Consider the following 21598-nt stretch of genomic DNA (forward strand, 5'->3'; position numbering starts at 1 on the left):
TCATGGTCTGTGGAGGTATTTCAAATATGGGAGACACAGAAAACTAAATATGGAAGGAAGGACTTCACACTCGTGGAGGAAAATCTTCTTAGAGGTACTAATCTTTTTTTTTTTTTAATTTATTCATGAGAGACACAGGCACAGGCCGAAGGAGAAGCAGGCACCCTGCAGGGACCCTGACGCGGGACTCGATCCCGGGACTCCAGGATCAGGCCCTGGGCTGAAGGCAGCACTGAACCGCTGAGCCACCTGGGCTGCCCTAGAAGTACTAATCTTAACAAAACATTTATTTCATCTGAACTTGCAGAAGAATGTTAAGTTCAGTCTAGTGTAGGTTTAACAGGTATTTTGTAGATTATACTAATATACTCCATCAAAAGAATATCAATTCTCTGGTCTTGTACAAACAAATAACAACTAATACTTGGATATTATAAATATAGTTGATGAAGTTTATGTATGACTATAAAGATTGGGACTTTCCAGAGTGAATTTTACATCATCATATGCAGAAAAATCAATAATCTTCAGGTAATTAATATTTTAGTTAAAACAAATGAGTAGATTGAAATAGACCAGATTTTAACAAAACAAATGGTGGGACATAAAACGCACAACCATATCAGAACAGACATGAACTTAGACATGCCAGACCAAGTGTTTCAATGTTACTCTAGTGAGGAAGAATTTGATGTTCATAGTAGAACAACATTTTAGTAGTTATTTATTATTATTTTTTTGTAATTTACTCTGTATATGTTATAAGCATACATTGTGTTTTTTAGTGATAGCATGTAGTTATTCCATTATGTATGTTTATTACTTTCCAATTAATTGCTTTTCTAGTCCTGAGTGAAAAGAACCCCTGCAGGTCTTATTAAGAAAGGAACCTGAGTAAAGCAGTCTGATCAGTATTAGTTGTGCCCTCCTTTTATCCAAATTGTGAGAAGCACTTAGGAATGTCCTTAAAGAGAAATACTTGAATGGGATCTATTCCCATCCTATTGCTGTCTAAACAGCAAGTTGTTTGTAAGGAGATTTAATTTCAAGGAAAATGAATAGGAGGTACCAAAATAAGGTCAACCAGAAAATATTATCTAGGAGACCACCTAAAAGCATCACTCACTTGGGAGGAGACAGATACATCATTGGGAAACTGAACCAGAGATGGGACAGGGAAGATCTGAATTCCTGGTTAATAAGCTAAATGGGAAAGGATGCCTTGGTGCTCAGCGGTTGAGCCCAGGGTGTGATCAAGTCCCACATCAGGCTCCCTGCATGGAGCCTGCTTCTCCCTCTGCCTCTCTCTCTCTCTGTCTCTCATGAATAAGTAAAATCTTAAAAAAAAAAAAAAAAAAAGCCAAATGGGAGTGACCCAACAGAGCCATGAAGGAAACAAAATTAAGGCCAGCAGTGAAAATGTATGATAGGGGAAAAAATGAAAAAAAAAAAAGTTACTGCAGTTCAATACTCTTTACTATGGGCCAAAGTAGAATCTTAAAGGAACTTAACTAGGCAGCACATGCCGAGCATCTGCAGCAAGAAGGCAAAAAGAAACATGAGCTCTGAAATTCTTGGAGGAAAGGGCATGTGAAGATGAGAATCTGGGGTGTAAACAAACAAAAGGGATGTATACACTCATGTGCTAATAGGTCTCAAGACCACTTAAAGATGTGTATCCAAAATAAATGAGAATGTATTTTTTATTAGCAAAGTCCACTTACAAAGCTAAAATTTTACATCATGCAGACTGTTCTTCTGTATCTCAGCATCCTGATAAATGCCTCCTCAGCTTGTTATTTCCAATAACCAAAATAAGTGAATGACCAGAAGGATAGAGTGTTGCTATAATTTCTTCAAACATCACAGCTAACTTGCTTTCTTTCATAAGGTAGCTAAAAGTTACCAAAAGAGAAGCCCCATAGTACACAAAAAGGAGGAAAAGAAATGAAGTCACAGTTTTCATGACTCCCACCTCTGTGCTGAGGTCTCCACAGCCTGTAACGTTGAGTTTCATTTGCTTGATATGTCTCCACAGGGACATAATTAAAAGGAAAAATGAGACCAATGACACAGTACATGGGGCAATTGCCAACAAGTTAGAGAGTCAATGGCTTGAAGTATTGACTTTTACTTACAGAGAGCATTTCAGTGCAGTTTCCTTTATGTTTTGCAATGTTACGAAACTCACAATCATAATTTGGTGACATTGCTAGTATAAGGCTGATTAAGGAAGAAAGAGCCAAACAACCCAGCAGAATCCAGTGAATCACTCTGTAAATTCTCCTCTTTAGCCAGAGAAAAAGGTGGGTGGGAGAAATTGGCTATCTTGAGTAAATAGAAGACATTAAGGCAGGTGGCGAACCATATACTTAAGTAGTTGGTGAATATACAGAAGATATTAATGACTGCTTGTAGCTTATCCTTTTTTAAAAAATCTGGGTAGAGTACCATTTTGGTGCCAATTAGTATCATTACACAGAGCAAACCAACTTTGGAGATGGCTAGACTGATGAGGATATAGTCAATTGAGGAGATCTTTTTCTTCTTAATCCAGTCAATAGAGTTTACTAGTCCAATGCATGCATTCCCCAACATTCCTATTATGAATTCTCCAGTTATTATGATCATGAAGATGTTGTCTTCCATACTGAGCACGTTGGTAGAGAGAACACCCCTGATCTCCAATATCACTGCAGATAGACTAATAGACTCTCAGTTGAAGCGTGTTAAGTAAGTTCTTCAAATCACATAATAATGTTTTTATTTCATCCACTATTTTAACTTTGATATAATCCCAGAAGTACCCAGCTCTCTTTTGAGATAAAATTGAGGACTAAACCAACTGGTTAATAGTTTGACTAGCTTTGAGCCTGGGCAAATTATAATCATCACTGTTTAGCTAGTGATAGGTGAAATCACTTGGTTGAAACTGCTCTCATACAAATTAAAAGAGATCGTACTTCATGAATTTGCAACAGGCTTCTTACTGTTAAGGTCTATGCATTTTTACCTGTCAAGTTGAGTTTTGAATACAGAACTACAGAAAGCAAACAAAAACAATGTATTCCATAAAAATCGCAATGTATAAATAAAAGTCCATTTTCTTCACTATAAATTATAAATTAATCCAAAGTCAGATTTCCTAGTGGAAATGAATTTTCATTTTGGAAATGATCAGAACAACCAGATTGTACAAAATTAAGAGGATGATAATTTTCATTTTCATATAAATGCTTAACTAGAGAAGGATATGATACAAATCTAATTATAAATGACACAGTATTATTAGTTAGGCAGGCACATGGCAATATTTACTAAAAATTTTTTCTCCATGAAATTTTTTAATAGAAGTGAATGATGCTAGATGAGGATTTGCTATGCTTAGTTTTATTTAATATGGGAAATGCTATCCATGACAATTCACTTCCTGAAATGTTGTCTCTTGGATAATGAATATTTTCATATATAATTAAGGAAATACACTTGAAATTGGAATCCGCTCCTTTTGTAAGATTTATAATCTCACATTCTACATTGTAATGTAGATAGGGCAATCATATTTTTAAAAAATATTTACTAAATAATATTTCCAAGGAATAGGACTAATTCTACCATTAAATTGGTTTATTCTTTCTTGGAAAACCCAACCCATAATAAATTTAAGTTCGGGTAATACAAATCACATAAATTAGCATTCTTCTTATGTTTAAGTACTTTTATTTTTTTTAAATCTTTTTTTTTAATTTATTTATTTATTTATGATAGTCACAGAGTGAGAGAGAGAGGCAGAGACACAGGCAGAGGGAGAAGCAGGCTCCATGCACCGGGAGCCCGATATGGGATTTGATCCCGGGTCTCCAGGATCGCGCCCTGGGCCAAAGGCAGGCGCCAAACCGCTGCGCCACCCAGGGATCCCTGTTTAAGTACTTTTATAATGTGAATAACATATGTAGTATTTTTTCTATTTCTTATGTGTACATAGTATGTAATAGGAAAGCATGAAATTAATAATTTAAGAAAACCTAGTTATCTGTAAGATGTTATCAGAAACAGAATACAAAAGAGAATGATGCTAAGAGGAAAAAAAAAGTGTCAAAGTTTCTTGAGTCTAAAAGGGTAGAGAAAACATTCCAAACAATCTTTGAGAACTGACTCCTAAAACTGGCATTACCAGCTAGGGTGGTTTGGGTATACATATTTCTAACTGTACAGCCCCCAGCCCCTTTCTTGGTCAAACCTTTCCTTAAGATCATACTTCTTTTCTTACATTATATTTCACCCTAGTGAGGAACTCGCCAGAGTGTTTTTTCTCCCTCTTATGAGGACAAACCATTCTAGAAATGGAGGGGACAGGGCAGAAAAGATAAGGACTGACCTCCAGCTTAGACAAAGTAGACAGTTTTTTACATGATTGATTTTATAGGAAAGGCTGATAGATTTTAAAATCTCTTCCCCACAGCCTGTTTACCCGAAATTTTTCTGTTTTGAGTTCAAGGCCTTTACCAGAATATTATAGAAAGGCGTAGAATCTTTCTGCATTAGGCAAATATATAAAATGTTAGCATGGGATCTGGAGTCATTTTTCCTGCAAAGACAAAGAAATACATGAGGTTCAATGATAACATTTGATTTATTTTTCTTTTTTTAAGTTTTTTTTTTTATTTATTTACGACTGACACAGAAAGAGAGAGAGAGGCAGAGACACAGACAGAGAGAGAAGCAGGCTCCAATGCAGGGAGCCCAACGTAGGACTTGATCCCTAGACTCCAGGATTACAGCCCCGGGCCGAAAGCGGCGCTGAACTGCTGGGCCACCGGGGCTGCCCAATAACATTTGATTTAAAGTTAAACAGAACAGAAAGGTGAAAGAAAAAAGGAAAATTTAGAATAATGCTAGATACTAATAATTGCTATTAGCATGGAGTAAAAACAATGAATGTAATCAATTGAGAGAAGGGAGAGTCTTTTGTTGATTTCTTTCTCCTTGTATTCAGGATTCTCTATGGAACAAACGGTTTCCTTCTTTTGTGGAAACCCTTCACAATTCTAAGCACTTTTAGGAAAGCCCCCCTCAGCCTGCTGTTGCCCATTATCAGTATGAACGAATGGCTCGATGGGAAAATGCCAACTACCACGCCACCAAACATAACCACTAATTTTCCGTGAGGAATCAGGAAGCTAGAGGTTACTACAAGAGAGACTGCATAGTAAATAATGAAGAGGAGCAGAAAGATCATCACTGTCTTTATGGCCCTCATGTGGGCCTCTGTGCTGGGGTCTCTGGACCCTATGGCATAAAGTTTCATCTGCCTAGTGTGTCTAAATAGGAAGAAAAGTAACAAGAGAACTGAGATTAGGCAAAGAACAAAGGGAACTATAGCTCCCAGATTCAGGATAACCAGTTTGAAAGCATTTGGGATTTTACTCACTTTGAATTCCCAAGTTATGTTTTTCTTATGATTGACTTTGAAGGGATCCCAGAAGTCCTCATTCAATTAAACACTAATAATTATACAGGTAAGAAAAGACATCAGAAACATCCCCAGAATGACTCTGTTAATCTTTAGCTTCAGCCAGAGGAAAAACGGATGGGATATATTGGCTATCTTCAGTAAATAGAAAATACTGAGGCAAGAAGTAAAACAGATACTTGAATGATTGCTAAGTGTCCAGACAACATCCACAATATTCATTAGCTCGTTCTTGGCATATATCTGGAGAGAGCAGCAAAATAAAGCCATCTAAAGATATCACACACAGCAAACAGATTCTGGAGATGGCCAAGATCACCAGGATGATGTCAATCACGGAGATGTCTCTCCTTCTGAGCCACCTAGTGCAGTTAACCAGTGCAATAAATCCATTTCCCCAAATTCCTATAGTCATTTCTCCGGCAATCAAGAAGATGTATATTACCTCCATTGTACTTAGCATGGCAGCAGAGAGTTCTGATTTGGGATATCACTGGTGATGAACTGGCTTTCAGCAGACCAGTGAAGAATGGTTTACTTATCTGTCACTTAGGTCATGCTGCATTTGTCTTTTTCTGTCCTCTTGTCAGCTCTAATTCAGCTGAGTGGGGTACTGACTCAGCTGAGTTCTGCTCCACATGAGAACTGCCTAAAAGACTTCACTATACTTTCACTATTTATGTATAAAGGATTGTATCCATCTAGTTCCTATATAAATATAGTCAAAACATTTTTATTTTTTTAAAGATTTTATTTATTTATTCTTGAGAGACAGAGAGAGAGAGAGAGAGGCAGAGACACAGGTAGAGGGAGAAGCCAGCTCCACGCAGGGAGCCTGACGTGGGACTCGATTCTGGGTCTCCAGTATCACACCTGGGCTGAAGGCGGCGCTAAACCACTGAGCCACACGGGCTGCCCTAGTCAAAACATTTTTAAGCAACATATCTATGAATCTATATGTATTTTGAAATTTATCTCGAAATCTACATAGAAACATGCTAAGCAGTAGTTAGTTGAGTGTCACAAATATGCACAATCTTAATTTCTCCTCATATCTCTCTGTGTTTTTAATTTTAGGTGCAGTGAAACTTTTATTTTATAATCAGAAAAAAATGGATTCATTGATCAAAGGAACATGTACCAATAAAACAAAACAAAACCAAATTTTTGTAAAAATGACAGTAGAAGAAATCATAAAGGGAAACAAATGGATTTGAGTTCATATAAATTACAAACTTATTTCCCCAAATAACAAACTAAGTTATTTACTAAATAGCAAATATATATATATACATATATGCCATAATACATATATAGCATAATGTTAATATATAAAGTGTCAAAATTGGTAAGAAACATGATAAGGCATGAGAAAAGAAATAGAAAACAAATGAACAATTCCCAAAAATTGTATCCCACTGGTTAATAATTCTGTACAAATGCTTAACCTCATTAGTAATCAAATATATGCAAATATAAAAGATGCTTTGTGATCAAAATAACAACGTGTAATAATCTTGAATGATTTTGAGATTGAAATAGGATGGGTTACTTTTTTCACTATCAAAATATTAGTTTGCTCTTTCTGCAGGGCAACATCAATTCCGCAAGGAATATATCAAGGTCTTCCATATTAGAATGTTTCTGAAAAAATAATTTCAAATACTGCACTATCTACTAGTCATACTGGACTTTCAGTTCCTATAATTCCCTCTACTTCTTCTGGCTTCAACACCTATGTATATGCTCATATCCCCCACCCCAAATCTCTCCTGCTCTGCCCACCTTACTCTTAGGTATTGTTTAGATCTCAAAAAAATTTTTTTTTCAACCTCAGTGACACCTTCTCTACTCTCAGTACTACGTCAGGTCATTTGCTTAGCACCCTTTAGTTTTTCTCTCTCAACTCCATACATATAATCATTTATTATTTTCTATTCATTTGTTTTTCTACTAGAATATCTTATTCATTATATTCGTCTCTTCTTCACTACTATACCCAGAGTTGGTGTTCAAAAACTATTTGAATAAATTAAGGCCTTATATTTAGAAATCTTCTAGGCCATAGGCCATAGTATCAATCAATGCACTATTGCAAGTTGCCAAAATAAGTTACTTGGTTCACATTCTGGGTTGGACATAAATATTCACTTCAAAAATCAGCATCTAATATGTCTGTGGGTTTGTGTGTATGAACATAAGTATGTGTAAGAGCCTAGAGCAGAACATTCCATGCTTATACTAATTCTAGGTTCAGACTTACCTCTCTTGGTATAACTCAGTGACCATGTTGAATCTTTTGGATCTGTACTTCTAGCAGAAGCTTTGTTCAAATCTAGTTAGTTCATGATTCTACTTCATCTCAAATCAGTTGGTTTAAAGAATATAAAGACTCATTTTATCAGTGCTCTGATCTCCTGTCCCCAGTCTAGACTCTGCTTCCTGAGCTATTTCCTGTAGAAAATCTACTATCACTACTGCTACTCCATCAAACCCATGCCAATAAAAAAAATTAATTTAAACAGTGAAAATACAATTTTAAAGGATTAGAATTACACACTCCAAAGACACACCTCTGTCTCTGTCTCTTACATCCATGTTCTAAATGTCAAAACTGATTACAATTCCCTTTGTCTTGCTTTCTTTTTCTGAGTCTTCTTGGTGAAAGGCTGACAGTGCTTCAGGGAAGTCAGATAAAGCATGGTGAAAACTCTGTTTTAGGTACTTATTGTCACCATCATAACATTTACAGTGAATATTCTCCAAGCTGTTTTCCTGTGGGTGGTGTGTGGGAAGAAGAAATTGCAGGATAGAGAAGCTGATTGAGCCACCGAGTTGTCTTGTTGAAAAGAGAAATTTCCTAAAATGTAGTCAAGATAATTATGGAAGATTTTAGTGATGTTCAATAACAAAGCTACAACCAATGTAAGTGTATGTGGTGAAGGTGAAACAGGTCTTCAGGGGCTTCTTCACTAGATTATTCTCCTGAAACATCCATTTCCCCCTACATGGATCTGTGCAGCTGTGAGCAGTCTCCTTGCCTCACAGCACTTGAGTTGCTGCAGGGTCTTCAAAGAAGCTTGCTTTAGCTTGCTGTTTCCTAGAATTAGGATAAATGAATGGCCCCAGGGATAGATGGCTGTGGTCATCATACCAAAAATAAACAGCAGTTTGTTTTCTGGCAGAATGAAACATGATATTTCTATGGCAATGCCTATAAAATACAAGATAAAGAGGATGATAAAAGATAACAAAATTTTCATTGCTTTCACATGTGCTTCTGTACTGGGGTCTCGGAGTCCAGTGACATTCAATTGCATATGCCTGTTGTGTCTCCAAAGGGAAATGATTAGCAAGAAACATGTAATCAGGCATAGAGTAAAGAGAAGAATGACTCCTAGGTTGAGTAAAATCTGCTTAGTAAAGAATTCACTTTTCTGCATGTTGAGCTGCCGGGTTGTATTTCTACTCTTCATTCTATTATCATTAATAATCTTCACAATTTGTGGAAAAGTAAATAACCATGAAATAAACAAGGATCCCATCAGAAAGGGAAGAACGCTATTGATTCTACCCTTCAGCCAGAGAAAAATGTGGTGGGAAAAATTTGCTATCTTCAGGAAATAGAAGATGCTGAGGCTGGTGGCAAACCAGATACTTGATTGATTGATAATTACCCATAGGTAACTAATATAATCAATTAAGTTACCAGAGGAATACATATCTGGAGAGAATATCTTTATAAATCCATCTGTAATTATTATCAATATCAGACAAATTCTGGAAGTAGCTAAGCCAGTGAGAATAAAGCCAACCATAGAAAACTTTTTGTTCTTCACACAGTCAATACAATTGACAAGTCCAATAAATCCATTCCCTAAAACTCCCAGTATTGATTCACTAACAACTATAAAAATGAGGAGGCCTTCCAGTATGCTTAGCATATCTGCCAGTTCCTAATACTGGTTCTGTTACATCTATTTTAGATTACCTGCTGCAGAATGAGACAAAGGTTAGCTGCTTGGTAGAAGAATTATTTTCTTCTCTTTCATACATAAAGACTTAAAAGTACCCTAATAATGCCTTGTGATGGGATCTGAAATGTCTTCATGGAGATCACCTCAGTTACATCTATCAGACTTAGCTAGTCTGGAGAACGTGTGTCCAGACTGAATGCCTACATGCAATTTGTTAAGATGCAAATGAAGCTTTCTGTTTCATGGATTTCACTTGTCCTCCTGAAACTATTTTGCATTTGTTAACCTGACTTGTGGAGTAGGAGTGCAAAGGAAACAAAACATAACAGAAACAAAAATTGGACTTCATCTTTTTAAATAGCAACTATAACATCATCGTTTATGTTGTATTTATGACAGTTTAAATATACATAAAGGAAAAATAGTTTAAGAGGTGACAAATGAATTTAGCCATTGTAGACATTTACTGTAAATAATTAAAGGCATAAAAATGCATATTCATCATTTTCCTGATAATTTGGGCAAAGTATATTTCAAGTCTCAATATAAAGAGGACAATAGATTATGACTCAATTATATAGAAACAGAGAAAAATTGCCACTTTGTGTTAGAGATGTACTGATCTAGTAGGCATAAAATCAGTAAGGACATAGTTGGAACTCAACAACACCAATCAACAGGATATAATTGACATATATAACTACTTCATCCAATAACAGCAGATTATACATTTTTCTCAAGTTCACTTGGAACGTTTATAAACATAGACCACCTTCTGGGCCACAGAGGACACCTTAACAAATGTAAAGAATGGAAATCCTACAATATCTTCTTTCAGATCAGAATGAAATTCATAATCAATAACAAAGAAACTGGAAAATCCCCAAATACAGGGAGATTAAACAACACATTTCTAGAGGTGTCTGGGTGGCTCAGTCGGTTAAGCGTCTGCCTCTGGCTCAGGTCAGGATCCCAGATCCTGGGATTGAGCTCTTTGTAGGGCTCCCTGCTCCACGGAGAGTCTGCTTCTCCCTCTCCTTCTGCCCCTTTCGCTCATGTGTGCGCTCTCTCTCTCAGATAAATAAATAAAATATTTAACAAAATAAAAAACAAATAGCACATTTCTAAATAACATGCAGGTCAAAGAAACTATCTCAAGAGAAATTTAAAACTTTGAACTACAGAAAAATGAAAACACAACTTATCAAAATCTGGGGGATGCAGGGAAAGCAGTGCTTAGAGGGAAATATAGAGCATTGAATGCATGTACTAGAAAAGAAAAAAGATCTAAAATCAATTATCTAAGGCTCCACCTTAGAAAACTAGAAATAAGAAGAGCAAATTCAATCCAATAAGCAGAAGAAAGGAAACAATAAGAATTTGAGCAGAAAACAATGAAATTGAAAATAGGAAATCAATGGACAAAATCAATAAGATGAAATGCTACTTCTTTGAAAGGTCAATAAAACTAATAAGCTTCTTAGGTTAGCAAAGAAGAAAAAGAGGACACAAATTACTAAAATCAGAAATGAAAGGGAACATCACTACTAATCCCATATATTTTTTAAAGATTTTATTCACTTTTCATGAGAGACACAGAGAGGGATAGAGGCAGAGACACAGGCAGAGGGAGAAGCAGGCTCCCTGCAGGGAGCTCCATGCAGGACTGGATCCCAGGACCCCAGGATCACGCCCTGAGTGGAAGGCAGATGCTCAACTGCCGAGGCACCCAGGCGTCCCTAGTCCCATATTTTTGATAAAAATCAAAATCAAATCTGAAGTGTAGAGAATTTGTTTTTAGTTAGCGTTGCTGCAAGTTCTGATTTGATTTTCATATGAATGAGTACCCTCAGTTTAGACACATACATTCAAACTCATACACACATTCTGTTATATATATATATATTAAATATATATTATATAATAATATAATTAATGATATAATAAAGTAATATAATAAATAAATAAATAATATATATATATATATATATTAAAGATTTATTTATTTACTTATGAGAGACAGAGAGAGGCAGAGACACAAGCAGAGGGAGAAGCAGTCTCCATGCAGGAAGCCCAAGGTGGGACTCAATTCCGGGACTCCAGGATCATCCCCTGAGCTGAAGGCAGATACCCAACCACTGAGCCACCCAGGCATTCCCTAGATATATATATATATATTTTTTTTTATTTACTTATGATAGTCACAGAGAGAGAGAGAGAGAGAGAGGCGCAGAGACACAGGCAGAGGGAGAAGCAGGCTCCATGCACCGGGAGCCCGACGTGGGATTCGATCCCGGGTCTCCAGGATCGCGCCCTGGGCCAAAGGCAGGCGCCAAACCGCTGTGCCACCCAGGGATCCCCCTAGATATATTTTTTTAATTAAATATGAGCTACCAGGAAAAATCTCCAAGGCAGTTTATCTTCATTTGACACATTTGTTATGAGAACAATTATTCTATCGACAAATATTTATAACTGCTCTGACATTATCAGCTGCTTTATGGGGATGCTCTTAGTGCCAGGGCAAACTCATTCTGAGAGCAGTTTTTAATGTGTGGAGAGGGTTTGTTTCCCATATCACCACCAAGAAACTCTCCAGACATCAAGAGTTCTACAATTCAACTCAGTCTCACACTATTTACTGGGAGACGTCATCAGATTCCGCAGAGTAAGGGCTTAATCCTATATGACTGCCCTCCTCCACCCCCACTTCAGATGCCAGTCACTAGTCCCGGCTGTTACCTGTGCCTCTGAGCTAACTATAAGTCAGAGAGATTTCCACAACTCCTCCTTGGGTGTGATTAATTTACTAGAGAAGCCCACAGAACTCAAAGAAACATTTTATTTACTATACTACCAATTTATTATAAAATGCTTTGACTCAGAAACAGCTAGATGGAAGAGAGGCATCAGGCAAGTATGTGGAAAGGATGCAGAGCTTCTGGGACCTCTCCAAGAGTGCCACTGTCCCCACATCTTTAGGTGTGCACCAAATGCTGAATCCTGCCTTTTTCAGATAGAGAATAGTGATTAACACATGGGAGTGCTTTTTATATTATTTGAAAAGGTAAAATTTATTAGGTAATACATTAAACTGTTTTTTTTCAACTGCTAATTGAGAACATCACTAGATTCAAGTGAATTCAGACATACTTGCTTTGGTTAGATGCTCAAAGTCTTTGATAAAATATGAAATGTAGTATACTACTATGACTATATATTTTTTCTATTAAGTGCATGTGAGAAGAGGAGAATATAAGACAATTATTTCATTCAGTTTTCTTATAAAAATGTTGGAAAATACAAATATAGTTGCTTAAGTCTGTATAAGGAAACACTAGATATACAAAACAATTAAAAGTAATTATTTCTGGAGTTGGATTGATTTCAACTTGGATTTATTTGAATTTATACTGAAGATGAACTTCCAAAAATATAAAAATACTGTAATATTGTAATTTAAAATAAATATGTATTTTTATCTTCTATCCATGTTTCCAGGCTCTCAGTTCCCCAAACCCTCAGAATTTCCCAAGTGATAGAACAGTGGAAGCATATTTCATTATAATACATAGTCTCTTGTCCTCAGTTCCTAAAATTTTTTAGAGCCATAAAGATGAAATGAATGTCCTATTATTCATAACAAGCCCCTTTCAACCACAACTGAGTTTATGTTAAGGAGGCAACATTTAGAAAGCCTGTAAGGAAGGATAGGGGCTGATTTCAGGAGAATCAACCAGAATTAGAGAGTTGAGACTTTCAGTCCCATTTCCTGATTTCCAGGGAAAGGGGACTGGAGATGGAGGTGGAGTCAATCACCAATGATCAATCATTTAATCAATCATGTCTATGTAGTGAAGCGTCCATAAAATACCAAAGGAATGGAGTTTGGAGAGCTTCTGTCTAGTGAACCAGAATGCTTCCCTGTGCCACAGTACCAGGTCCCAAATTCCAAAAGGATGGAAGCTCCTTTGTTCAGGAACTCATTCTGTATATCTCTCGATCTGACTTTTTATTTTTATCCTTTAATATCCTTTGTAATAAGCTGGTAATCTAGTGAGTAAACTGGTTTCCTGAGTTCCGGTGAGCCATTCTAGCAGATTAATAGACCCTAAAAAGGGGATTGTGGGAACCCCTGATTTATAACCTATTCAGTCAAAGTATAAGTAACAACCTGGGCCTGAGATTGGCATCTGATTGGCAGTCTTATGCTACTGAGCCCTTAATCCATAGTACCTGATGCTGTCTCTGAGTAGAGAGTGTCAGAACCGAATGAATTAGTTGGCGGTATAGGAAACCTCTCCCCACACCATACAAACAGGAATTGGGTGTTAGAATCAGCAATACATATGCACAAGATTATTCATAGCAGCAGTGTTTATAATTGTAAAATATTGGAACCAAACAAATATAAACATAACTTTGTTCAATCCATTCTGACACATTCATACAATGGAGTACTATGAAGCTACGAAAAATTATAAGAAATAAATTTATAAATGGATGAAGCAATTTCTTATATATTATTAAATAAAAAAGAAAGTTTAAATTATCACTTCTATAAGAATTATGAAAAATGTAATATGTACATTATTATTTTTTCTTTTCCTTTTTTTTTAAAAATTTCATTTTAGGTAAGCTCCATGCCACATGTGGGGCTTAAGCTCACAGCCCTGAGATCAAGAGTCACATGCTCTACTAACTGGGATAGCCAGGTGCCCCATATTTGTTTATTTTCTCAAAAATGCAAATAATGAGGAAGAAACCAGAAATAAGTGAAATTGATTACCGATAGGGAGCAATTCAAAATGAGATGGAAATTATGGGAAGGAGATGACACTATTATCATATGCTTTTTGTATAGTTTTGAGTCTTGATGTTAATGAATAAAAGAAGGGCTGAAGAAAAAATCTAAAGCAAAATGAAATTAAAACATAGTCCTTACTTTTTCAAATTAATAATATAACCAATGCTGAAGGGGAAAAAAGAGAACCAGCCAAAATAACTTTGAACAGTATTTTGATTATATGTCCTCATATAGGTGCATATGAACTATAAGAAGTATTGAAGTGTAGTTACTACTTTCTTTTTCTTTCTTTCATCTTCTATTTTTCTATATATGTGATATGTGTTACCAATCTGAAACTATTTTCAGTGTATTTTAGGATTATACAACTGAGTATATATATATATATATTTTAAATGGGAGCCATGTTTTTCACTGTGAAAGATAAGATTTATAACATGGAAAGAAGATAGGATTTATAAAATGGAAAGACTAGTCTGTAGTTTTCAATTGGTATTACAGATACCAGGGTAGATTTATCATATGTATATAAATCTACATAGAAAGATAGACACAGAGAATAATAGTTAAGTGTGTGTGTATATAAGCAAATCTTGGTTTTTAAATACACTTCCCCACTAAAAAAAATCAGGGCTCCTTGGAGAAATAGTGAATCCAGGGCAGAATTAGAAAAAAATACAAAACAAGCCTAAAATATTTTGTTATGCAACAATTTAGGAAATGCTAAAAGCATTGTGGGGACATGTCAAAAGGACACAGGAATCAACTTGAAGTGTTTCTTACTTGACAAATCTAGACCCTTGTAGGCATTAAAATAAATCATGATAATAATAGATAAGAATCCATTGAATAGAATATGAATCTGCATGTCGATGTTGACATAAATATAAAAATGAATAAATAAATGAGTAACTTCAAGTAAGTATTCTTTGTCAGGCAAAATAAGTGTTTTCTTCTACTTGTTTATTAAGATTGTATGTCAGAGTACCTGGCCAACTCAGTGTGGAGAGCATGCAACCCTTGATCTCAGGGTCATGAGTTCAAGCCCCATGTTGGGTGTAGACCTTACTTTAAAAAAATAAAATGTACGTTGAAAATTTTTTAAAGAGTATATGTCTGAAAACCATCAAATATAATGTTTCCCTTATGTATATTAACAGTATATTTAGAAGAGTACTTGTTAAACAACTTGATCCTGGTATATTTTAAGAAATAGAATTTCTTCTTCCTCCCCTCTCTCTCTTTTTCGTCTCAAAATCTATAATAAAGACTATTAAAAACTCTATAATAAAAAAACAGTGCTTTGTTTCCTTTTGTATGGGAAACTCTTAGTTCTCAAGAGACATGCAGGTGCTCCCTGGGGAATAAAATCTTCAACAAAAAATGAAGATTTCTATCAACTGCCATCTTCTTGACTCTTGAGATTTATAGCATATCTGAAATTAATCAGAAATCTTATCATTTTTCTATAATGTCCTTCTCTTGGGAGGATGACATAAGAAAATGGCAAAGTCTGCATTTTTGTGTACAGTATGCTGGTTTATCTATATTAGTAACATTGTTCTGATTTTTACTGGAGGACTCCTCTTTCTGGGTCAGCTATCAAGTAGGGATTCTGGATTGTGAATATATAAATGTGGTAAAAACAATCTAAACACTTTTTCAGACTTTAAGCTTCCCAGGCATAACTTGTAAAACAAATATTTTCAAGAAATTAATTGCTTTATTGGCTTCTTATCATATTTCCCTCTTTCATATCTACATTTTATGCCAGCAAAAGACTAAGATCTAAACAAAGAATTTTTTTTCATTTTCTATTTAACTTTTTATCATGAAATTTCAAACATATACAAGGGCAGAGAGCGCAAGTCTGATGTACACATCACCTACTTTCAGCAGTTACCAACGTGCGACCAATGTACCTTTACCCATCCTTCCTGTGGATTACTTTGATACACATTCCAAATATGATAGCTCCACATCCCTCAGGTTGTACACTATGCTATTATAATAATATTTCCAGCAGTAGTAGCTCTTGATATGAAAGGATTTTAACAACTTCAATAAATTCTAGACAATTTGATTTCTGCAGTTATGTCATTAGCAAAAATATTGTCAAATACAGTCTATTGCAAAAGATTATCAAAACATGAATTAAATGGCTAAATCTGTAATTATTCCAGAAACTAGGTGGTTATCTAGAGGAATTAAATAGTGTTAAGTAAAAGCACATTAATGTGATATTAATATCCCTGGGTGACAGTTTATATCCAGATTCATACTGGCCTCCTCTGAGCTTTGTGAATGACTTAGTGTTAATGATAGTGATTTTCAGTTGGTCTTTGAATTTTTTTTCCCTATTTAACTTTTTTCCTCTGCCATATCTTATACCCACCTATTCATTTTTGATTACTCCTGTTTAATTTTTACCAGCTTCTCTCTTCTATAGATCTGTGTGAGTGGAATGTAATTTATACATACATAGGCAGAAATTCTAACAGCTCAGACAGGTGATAGTTCCTCTCTCTATGTATATTTTTTGTCTGATTACTGGATTAGAGGTCTATCTAAGTCTAGGAAGAATCTAAATGATACTCAGAGAGATGGTACATATACTAAAGGAAGAATCCAATGAAGCAAGGAAGATTACATAGACTTTTTAAAAAAGATTTTATTTACTTCAGAGAGAGAGAGAGACAGAGATAGCAACAGAGATAGCATGAGAGGGAGGAGCAACAGAAGAAATCTGCCCCCTGAGCAGGGAGCCCAATGTGGGGCTCGATCCCGGGACCCTGGGATCTTGACCTGAGCCAAAGGCAGATGTTTAACTGACTGAGACACCCAGGCATAGACTTCTTGTTGACTTCTCTCATAGGCCTACCTATGTAGCTGAAAGTGCCTTTCCTTTCAGACCATGCTTCAAATGTCAAAGAATCCCCAAGAAGATTCTCCTCATTTGGCTATTTCCAAAAAATCACAACATATGTGTGACCTGAAGGATATAGAATTCCTATGCAACCAAACATCCAAACCAAGCCAGCTTGTTCTGTAGCAAAAAATGTCCCCCTCCCCCAAAATGTCATGAAAAAACCTTTTAATGCAGCACAAATAACACAAGAAAGAAAGAATTCGTTTTAATCGCTCTGAAATGGCTCTCCATATTTGGGGTATCTGGAATCCCTGATGAGCTTCATGTGCTTCATGTGTTTCCACAAAGAAAGGAGCAACAGAAAAGAAGAAAATCAAAGAAGGAGAGACAGGAGGGAGGAACCTGTAGAGGTCAAAGCCAGGACTCCCCCTGAAGTACCACTTTGACATTCTGACTATTTTAAATAAAAGTTACTTTAGCAAAAACACTGACTCTTCCATTCACCTGAGAGCAGAAAACTATTCTCTCAAATAAAAAATATCCCCTCTGCACTAAAGTAAAAAAAAATCCTCTATCACCAGAGATAAGGACTTTAAAACTGAGAAAGCTGTAGAAACATTTTTACTTTATTTTTACTCACTAATTCAGCCCAAATTCTGCTTAGAATTACTTGCTAATTAAAACTCCCACCTGTTTTTCCTGTCCTGTAAATTCTTCACAAATTTATTGTCTCTTTGTCTAAAATATTTTAAAAACTGCCTGCCCTGGTCATTTGTTTCGGTTTCAAGTTCATTATTGGGTTTCCATGAGCATGTAAAGAAAGTTTGGGTTTTTTCTCCTGTTGATCTGTCCCACATAAATCTAATTCTCAGTCCAACTAGAAGACTTTGAGGATAGAAGATTTCTCCCTCCCAGCAGACCCACTAGTAAAGATAATTGTATAATTTAAGTTTTTATTTTTATTCACCTTGAATATCCCAGTTATATTTCTCTCCCTCCTCCCTCCCTCTCTCTCACACTCTTTCTCTCTTTGTTGTTGTTTTTGGAGATGATATAGTAGGCATCAAAACTATATGACAAAGGAAAGATTATCAACAGAGAAGTCACAGATACCAGCAGAAGCACAAAAACTACCTCATTAATTCTCTATTTTATCCAAAGGGCAAGTGAATAGGAGAAATCGACAATCTTCTGGGGAATAAAAAGGCAGTGAGACAAGTACCTAATCAAGCTCTCAAGTGGTTGGCCAGTATCTAGATACTAGAATATGGTTTCTTCCCATAGTAACAGGGATTTTCTGATACAACAGCATTGAAAACAAATTGACAATTGTTAGCCACAGTTGACTAATTCTGGCAAAGGCCAGACTAATAAGGATAAAGTCAACCAAACATAATTTCTGATATTTAATCCAGCCAATGCAATTTGTGCATCCAATGAATCCATCCCTTAAAATATCTATTATAAATCTCCCACTTAATACAACCACGAGAACTTTCTCCAGTGGATTCAACATGGCTGCAAAGAGAAAACTCTCATCTGCAGTTTGTCAACTAATCTCTAGATGATTCCTAGGTTAGGATATAGATTTTGTTTAGTTATGCAATAGTATTCTACTATTTTTATTATTATGTCTCTTCTTTATAGCTATGAGGCCCAGTAATCTGCAATATAATTGTGGAATCACTCTCTTTAACAGCCATTGAACATTTCCATCCAGCTCTGCTAAAGATTTCCAGTCTTGCTCCAGGTGTTAGCTAGAAATCGTAATATCCTATGTAAAGAGGTGGTTGAAAGACCAGATTCTTATTTGCTAATATGTAAATAAAGGCACAGATTACTTTTCACTCTTTTGAATAAAAAGATTCTCTTACCTCAAGGAACTGCTTCATTTCATTTGCAAATCTAAATTCTGAAATTAGTACCTTTGTTAAATGACAAAAATTCAACTGAGTAAATTTTAAGATCTCATTGGCTTTATTAATCAATTCATGAATCAAGCAATATTTCATCTACCAAGTAGAAAGGAGTTCCAAAGGGCTACAGAAAAGGAAAAAATTTTAAAGGTAGGGAGGGAGTAAAAAAAAGGAAATTATTCACAAAGTACACATTGTTTTAGTCAAGGTCACCCTCCTAAAGGGAATGGAAGGGGCCTATCAATAAATTTCCTAATGCTGACCAGAAAATTTCCATGTTAATTGATTTAAGGTTACATTTCTGGGGGTTAAAACTTCAATTAGGTTATAGATTAAGTCTTGGTTTATTGGCTTGGGGCCTTTACCTAAGTGACACCACTTTGAACTTGTGATTTTCTTTTTAACACTTCATGCACTGATTTTTACCATATTATAATATTACCCCATGTAGGTAAAACTAGCAACCTCTGCATCACTGATTACTACATACTCATAGTGCAGGTCACTGTACTACAGAGTAACATACAGAGTTTGAAATTTTCAGAAAACTTGGTAAGCAATACGTGAATCTAACCTCAGTATCATAATTCCCAAGGAAATGTTTTTTTGTGTTTTGTTTTTCTGTAGTGACATAGGCTTTTCAGGTCACCTGTCAGTAGCATTTTAAACTCTTTTTTAAAATACCAAGTCTTTGCATGAAACATAATACCCCAAACTATATATGCCAAAACTGAAATTCTCTTGTTTCTTTAAAAGCCTTCTTGGGAGTATCTAGGAATCTTTAATTTTTTAATTCTTGATAGAGTAGAAGGGCAACGGAAAAAAGAAATGTTAGCTAAAGTATGGAAATTTTCCACAGAATATTAAGATTACTGTATCTTGGCAAACACTGCTTAAAAAGGTATAACTAGGGGGTGCCTGGGTGGTACAGTCTGTTAAACTTCCAACTCTTGGTTTTAGCTCAGGTCATGATCTCACGGTTGTGAGATGGAGCCCCTGATTTGGCTCCATGCTGAGTGCAGTCTGCTTAAGACTCTTTCTCTTTCTTGTTCTGCCCCTCCTCTCTCTCTCTCTCTCAAATAAATAAACAAAATATTTTTTTAAGTGTAACTATATTTAGGATTATCTATTGTTCACGTTTCTGCTTAAAATACAAAATACCTGGGGATCCCTGGGTGGCGCAGTGGTTTGGCGCCTGCCTTTGGCCCAGGGCGCGATCCTGGAGACCCGGGATCGAATCCCACGTCGGGCTCCCGGTGCATGGAGCCTGCTTCTCCCTCTGCCTGTGTCTCTGCCTCTCTCTCTCTCTCTCTCTCTCTCTCTCTCTCTCTCTCTGTGACGATCATAAATAAAAAAAAAATACAAAATACCTGAAAGATATCTGTTCTGATCATTTGAAATTAACCAGAAAAATAGTTTGATTTCTAAATGTTTTAAATTTGGTTGTATCAATAGTAGTTAGATGACATCCCCAACCCTACTTTTCTGACTTGGTCTACAAGAAAATTAATAGTAGAAAGATTCAAGTAATGATATAACCAACCCAAGGGAGGAGATCCTGTAAGATCCCATTCTGGGAGTAGGAACATGTAAAGGTAGTCCTGCAAAGAAGATGCTAGTTAGTTAGCTAGTTTGCTAGTTAGATGATGCTTGGGGATAATTGAACATCGACACTTCAGCCTCTAAGAACAAACGACTCTACCATAAATGAGGGCCCACCAACAACCTAGACGTGATCCAAGGAGAGTTTTATCATCATGTTTGTTGCTAGCAAAATGCATTCAAAGGAGAGATACACAGAGCTTACCCAGATTCACGCCCTAAGGACCAGAGATAAAATAAGAGAATAGGGGATTGATTACACTTCTTTTATTCCCTCTACTTCCTGGTGTACCCAAAATAAATATCTTTCATTTATATTGTCGAGTGTTGAATTAGTCATTCCGTGGACCAGGGAGAATTCACAAAGGCTAGTCCTTAATTTCTCAAACAAATCCAGTATCAATTCTGCAACTATAGCCCTAAATCCTTTGCAGGTCATCTATTCATAGAAACCAGAAATCTGTGCCAGCCTGATTTTACTTTTACTCCCTACCAAGCCCAGTTAATTTTATGATCTTAATAGCTCTCAAATCTATCCCCTCATCATCAAATTTAGACCCTCATCATCTTTGAGGGAACTAAGAGAATTGTCTCCTTATATTGCTAATTCTACATACAATCTTATCCTCTTGTAGCAATTCTTTCCATTAAGTATGTAGAGGTTCTTCTTTAGTGAAAATCCAGTCATTATTTTAAGGATAAATGCATCAATGTTTTCATGCTTTATTCCTGGCACTCATCCCTTTTCTGACTCTTGCAGACATTATTTTAGGTATAATTCCTTCTGGAAAAATGTCCCTCATCATTTAAACTTGGGTTTGATGCCCTTTTTTTCTTATCATCTTGTGTCTCTCTAATTACAGCATTTTTTTTATCCTTTATTATGACTGCATTCTGGGCTGTAATTTTTTGGAAGGAAAAAAAATTCTAATGTTTCCCTGTAAAAATCCTGTT

General features: G+C 35.9%; 3 protein-coding genes across 3 annotated transcripts; all 3 read right to left on the minus strand.

Annotated features, from left to right (window-relative positions):
• Nucleotides 1-1736: 1736 nt before the first annotated feature.
• TAS2R8 (taste 2 receptor member 8) lies at nucleotides 1737-4542 on the minus strand. The gene is given in 5 exon segments (XM_055336737.1): nucleotides 1737-1783; nucleotides 1786-2102; nucleotides 2104-2306; nucleotides 2308-2677; nucleotides 4472-4542. Coding segments are annotated over 5 exon segments (1008 nt in total).
• A 460-nt stretch (nucleotides 4543-5002) lies between these two features.
• TAS2R9 (taste 2 receptor member 9) lies at nucleotides 5003-5936 on the minus strand. The gene is given in 2 exon segments (XM_055336826.1): nucleotides 5003-5717; nucleotides 5719-5936. Coding segments are annotated over 2 exon segments (933 nt in total).
• A 2509-nt stretch (nucleotides 5937-8445) lies between these two features.
• On the minus strand, nucleotides 8446-9417 carry TAS2R10 (taste 2 receptor member 10). The gene has a single exon (XM_055336697.1). The coding sequence runs from the start codon at nucleotides 9415-9417 to the stop codon at nucleotides 8446-8448; it is 972 nt and encodes a 323-aa protein (XP_055192672.1).
• Nucleotides 9418-21598: the final 12181 nt, after the last annotated feature.

Source organism: Nyctereutes procyonoides, unplaced genomic scaffold (assembly GCF_905146905.1).
Source record: "Nyctereutes procyonoides isolate TBG_1078 unplaced genomic scaffold, NYPRO_anot_genome, whole genome shotgun sequence".
Taxonomy (NCBI): Eukaryota; Metazoa; Chordata; class Mammalia; order Carnivora; family Canidae; genus Nyctereutes; species Nyctereutes procyonoides.